Source organism: Ctenocephalides felis, unplaced genomic scaffold (assembly GCF_003426905.1).
Source record: "Ctenocephalides felis isolate EL2017-DRISC unplaced genomic scaffold, ASM342690v1 CF-g0.4_SCAFFOLD_01886, whole genome shotgun sequence".
Classification (NCBI taxonomy): Eukaryota; Metazoa; Arthropoda; class Insecta; order Siphonaptera; family Pulicidae; genus Ctenocephalides; species Ctenocephalides felis.
Window position 1 is genome coordinate 145,760,050 of NW_020538040.1, and position 5,717 is coordinate 145,765,766.

General features: G+C 29.4%; 1 protein-coding gene across 1 annotated transcript in view; it reads right to left on the bottom strand.

Annotated features, from left to right (window-relative positions):
• Nucleotides 1-2,857, bottom strand: part of LOC113376034 (ATP-binding cassette sub-family D member 3-like) — an 11,537-nt gene extending 8,680 nt beyond the window's left edge. Inside the window, exons 1-2 of the mRNA XM_026615964.1 lie at nt 2,822-2,857; nt 2,606-2,751 (exon numbers count right to left, since the gene is read on the bottom strand). Of these exons, the coding sequence (XP_026471749.1) occupies nt 2,606-2,751; nt 2,822-2,857 (182 nt within the window). The remainder of the gene's footprint in view (nt 1-2,605; nt 2,752-2,821) is intronic.
• Between the last annotated feature and the right edge of the window lie 2,860 nt (nt 2,858-5,717).

Consider the following 5,717-nt stretch of genomic DNA (forward strand, 5'->3'; position numbering starts at 1 on the left):
AGTTTTAGTTGAAAATCTACCGAGCCGTTTTCTTGTAATTAACTGTTGAAAAACTAGCTGTAAGTGGAATTCTGTCTTAAGGCAATTAAGGCATCGTGCCTTAAGGCAAATTGCTGGAACTTCCCGTACCAAAATTTTATTTTTTTAAAACGATTAACATTTTTAAAAAAAGAAATTAACTTTGAAAAATAAGATTTTTGAGAAACTATAAATTGGACAAAAAATTACTTTTTTGAAAAAAAAAAAAATTTTTTAAAAAAAATTTTTTTTATTTTTTTTTTTTGTTTTTTTTTTTTGAAAAAATTTCTTTTTATTTTGACATATTGTAAAAGATCTGAACTTTTTTTCAAAGCAATCGTACTGCTTTAACTGCATAGGGACAAAATATAAAGCGCGTAAGCGCCGCCTCGCTGTCTAACGCATAAGCATTGGTACGGAACCCATAGAATGTTAACAATTATATACTTATTGTTAAAATCTCTATAAATATCTGATAATTTGATGAGCATATGTCTAATGAACATTTTGACCGCCAAATGGCTCTTTTTTTACTCGCTTTTTTTACTTTTTTCTCATATCTCCGAAACCGCTAGACCTACCTTCATGAAAATTTTATCGATTCTTCATCTTGTCAATACAAGTGAAATGTTTTTTGAATTATTCAAATCGGACGCTCCGTTCTCTTAAAAACTGAGTTACCGTTTTCGGCACTTTTTGCCCCGTATCTTCGGAACGGCTAGACCTGCCTTCGCCAAAAACTAATCAGCACGTCTCCTTATCAATACGAATCGAATGTTTTTTGAATTATTCAAATCGGTTGACCCGTGTTCCCGAAATCGTCGACGAAAATTTGTATCCGCACATACATACACCACGTACATACATACACACACACATACACACACACTACCACACCCACACACACACACACATACATCTATTTTTTCTAAGGTATGCCAAAATGTTCAAAAACCTTTGAAACATAAGATATATAAAATTTTCATTTTCGATTTTTTTGCGATTACTATAACTTGCCCTACGGAAGTTAAACTAGCTGTAAGTGGAATTCTGTCTTGAGGCAATTAAGGCATCGAGCCTTAAGGCAAATTGCTGGAACTTCCCGTACCAAAAATTATTAATTTTTTAAAAACGATTAAAAAATAAGATTTTTGAGAAAGTATATATATGGACAAAAAATTACTATTTTTTGAAAAAAAATTTTTTTTTAAAAAAAAAAATTTTTTTAATTTTTTTTTTGAAAAAAAAATTTTTTTTTCTTTATTTTGACATATTGTGGAAGATCTGAACTTTTTTTTCAAAGCAATCATACTGATTTAACTGCATAGGGACAAAATATAAAGCGCGTAAGCGCCGCGTCGCTGTCTAACACATAAGCATTGGTACGGAACCCATAGGAATGTTAACAAAATGTATACTTATTGTTAAAATCTCTATAAAATATTTGATAATTTGATGTGCATATGTCTAATGATCATTTTTAACCGCCAAATGGCTCATTTTTTTTTACTTTTTCCTCCATATCTCCGAAACCGCTAGACCTACCTTTATGAAAATTTTATCGATTTTTATCTTGTGAATACAAGTGAAATTTTTTTGAATTATTTAAATCTGACGCTCCGTTCCCTTAAAAACTGAGTTACCGTTTCGGCACTTTTTGCCCCGTATCTTTGGAACGGCTAGACCTGCCTTCGCCAAAAACTAATCAGCACGTCTCCTTATCAATACAAATCGAATGTTTTTTGAATTATTCAAATCGGTTGATCCGTGTTCCCGAATCGTCGACGAAAATTTGTATCCGCACATACATACACACACATACTACATACATACACACACATACACACACACATACACACACATACACACACACATACACACACACACACACACACACCACATACATCCATTTTTTCTAAGGTATGCCAAAATGTTCAGAAACCTTTGAAACGTAAAGATATATAAAAATTTTCATTTTCGATTTTTTTGCGATTACTATAACTTTTAAATAAATTGGCCCTACGGGAAGTTAAAAATTTAAGCCGATTTTTATGGATTTTTTTGGTGATATATATCATGGTTTTATAGAACTTACTGAAATATTACGGTCTTACGACAAGTAGTTTAATTTTAAAAAATCATCAAAGCTTGAGAAAATGAGTAGTTTTTTTTGACGTTTGTTAAAATTAAAATTAGACTATGTACTTGGTATAATAATAGAGTACTTGGTCTTAATGAACATACTAAACCATTAGTCTTATGGGAACTGTTTCAATTATAAAAATTATTTGTAGAAAATACTCCGAGTTAACGTGTTCGTTCGTTTCAATTATGTGTAATAAATCCACTCGGAATACACTTATAAATTAATTTATTTTTTATTGATTAAGTCGATTATTTGCACATATCGGGAAGTTCATGTAACTCGCCTCAAAGCAAAAGCAAAATACCAACTAGTTTAAATTTCCACTTACTAGCACAAACTGGTGATTCGACATCCCATTCTCCGTTTTCGCAAACGGCGTGTTTCGGCCCAATTAGCATATATCCTGAATTGCATGAAAACATCGCAAACCGACCCTTTTGCCTGGTCCTTGATTTCCCATTGACGGGCCTAGGAAGTGGCCGGCAACGTTGGCTTGACTCCAGGTTCTGCAACGGCGGGCCTATGCCATGTGAGCGCCAACCCCAACGGCGGTCGTACGTCGACGAACGCGTTAATGAATTCGGTCCCTATTGGAATTAGCAATTAGCATTAATATTTATTAATTTATGCGACTTTATACATACACATATGTAATACAGGAATACCCCGTTTAGCGCGGGGGTTACGTTCCATCAAAGTAGAGCGCAATGCGAAACAGTGCTAAACGAGGCTACCTTTACATAAAAATATTGGGGTTAGGGAAGGACGGCTAGGAAATTGGTTCGGTATTAAATTTAAAAAGTATGTTATTTTTACTAAAATAAAACCTAACATTTATTGCTTAAAGCCCAAATTAATACCACATTATTATTTCTTGCAGAAATAAAAACAAAATATAAACAACAAAACGAATATTCTTGAATCAACAAATAACATTCTAAGTCAGTTATATTTAGTTAGTCTTCCGTATTTTCAGTGTTTTGCCTTTTTGTGACAAAAGCATCTAATGTCGTTTCACTTTTTCTTTTGCGTTGTTCTTTTAAAAGGCGTTTATAAACGGATAGAGCATCTCTCACACCACGCCTTACTTTAGAGTTCCTGTCATAATTTGGATCATTTTCAATGAATTGATCAGTTATTAATGGTAGACGAACTGCTTTTTACAATTACTATCGAAAGTTCTTTTTGCTTTTTCGCTGAATCACTGCTGTCAACATTTTTGTTTTCTTCTTGTTCAGTTCATTACTTGAGCTCACCATTAGAGGGCCTGCTCTGCTTCTTGAATTATTTCTTCAACATCTTCCTCATTTATCCCTTCAAAACTTGGGTTGAAATAAAAGAGTGCTAACCGAAACTGCGCTAAACGATACGGCGTTAAACGGAGTATTACTGTATTAAATATCGACTCGAAAATTTCTTTATTCAAATGATTTGAATTGAAAAAAAAACAAGATTTGAATCATGATTTATATCAACTCGAATCGAACTTATTTGTAGACCAGAAGACGAAAAAGCTCTCTCGATGTATTTATTTTATAAATATGATAAAGAGTGTTGAATTTGACAAATACACGCGATAACTCAAGATTTTAAGCATAAGTTATTATAAAAAATATTTTACAAAAATTATTAACCTTTAACGAACGAGCACATTTTCTAAAAGCATATTTTTCCGTAAAATTCAAGTAAAATGTGATTCGAATAAGGTTGTCAAGGGCTTGATTCGATAGTATATATTTCCGCCATTTTTTGTTTGACTTGGAAACATTTTCTTAAAGTTTTAGCACCAATACTTAAATAATTAAGATACTTATAATTAATTGAATGTGCGCGATTAAATAATTTTGACATTTTTTATTCATGCAGAATAAACAAAACTAATTGCGGCTTTCTAATATTATTAAAATTGAACAAAATTTTTAAATATAATGAAAGTTGTATAATTTATACCAAAAATAGTTTGTCAAGACGGAAATAACACAACAAATAGTCCAGTCACTTAAGCTTAAATTAGGTAAGGGTCTCGGAATTCGAGATACCTAGCTGTAAGTCTGTAAATATTTGTATTACGCACCCTAAAAGTTGTCTCAAAACTTGCATATGGAAGGGTGTACGCAACATATGTAGGTTTTGAGACAACTTGGCAAAACGTAAGTATTTACTGACATACATCTGGGTATCTCAAAATTCGAGGTGTACCTTACTATAATGACTTGACTAATAATGATACAACTATTAAAATAAACATATTTATTATATGTATATTTATGCATGTATGTTTCGATACTAAATATGTGTCATTATTCAGATGTTCTAAAATAATTTACGACAATTACAAAACAAATAGCAAAAAAATATTTAAACATTTCAAAGAAAATTATAAAAGAACCGTAATAGATGAAACTTTTTCAGTTAATAATGAACACAAAATCAATAATTGAAAATAAGATTTTTAAAATTATTTTTTCATTGAAATTATGATCTTACTTCTATCGTGTCTCAACACAAGTTCTAATTAAACAATGTTCAGTCAGAATATCAATTATTTATGTTTTATCAATGTTTGCTTGTAGTTTGTATTGAAAAATGATTTTAAATAAAATTTTAGATTTTAACCAAAAGAAAAAACATAATATATTTTTTAACAATATATAATTTAAATTAATAGATCTTTGAATAAATTATTGTAATTTTGATGTCAGTTATATGTGTTTTAAGAAAATTCAGTTACTCAAACAATAAATTAGCTTTTGGCGATAGACAATTTGCGAATTATAATACACATAAATTCTTCAAAAAATATTTATTTAATTTATCAATTCTTTTATTCAACGTCTGGGGAAATGGAATATCCCCTTAGAAACTATTCATAAAAAAATATACATTTATACACTTGTATGATCATTCTTACTTAATTATTTTTACTTATTCAATTATTTTTACATCGAATTTTAGCTAAATAACTAAGAAAATTGTGCGTTTTAATTCTTGCGTTGCGTTGAATGTTTGAATTGGAAAATGTTTAATTATTCAGATAAAAAGTGAATTATTTCAATTGAAAAATAATTAAATAATAAATGTTTTTTTACACTTCAATATATTTTTCAATATAACTTTTTTTCCAAAAATGAAGAATACATGGAAGATTAATTCGTCATAAAAATTCTGCAAATTTATTTATCTATGTATGAAAAGTAGCTGGACATTATATGGTTAGCTTAAATAGCTTAAACCTCTTGAAACTTTTTTATAGTGAATTTAAAATTTCTGGATTAAAATCTACAACTATAGTTTCATTATTTGATGATCTCAATTATTATTAGCACATACAGACATTCAGGTGATATTATTACAAAACTCAAGTAACTTGTTTATTTTTTGATAGGATCAAAATTATTTTTCTTAATATTATAAATTAAAATATTTTAATTTATAATTAAAACTATATTTATAATAGTAGAATTATTAGAATTTTTATATTTTTTTACTCATGCAGAATAAACAGAACTAATTGCGGCTTTCTAATATTATTAAAGTTGAACACAAATTTCAT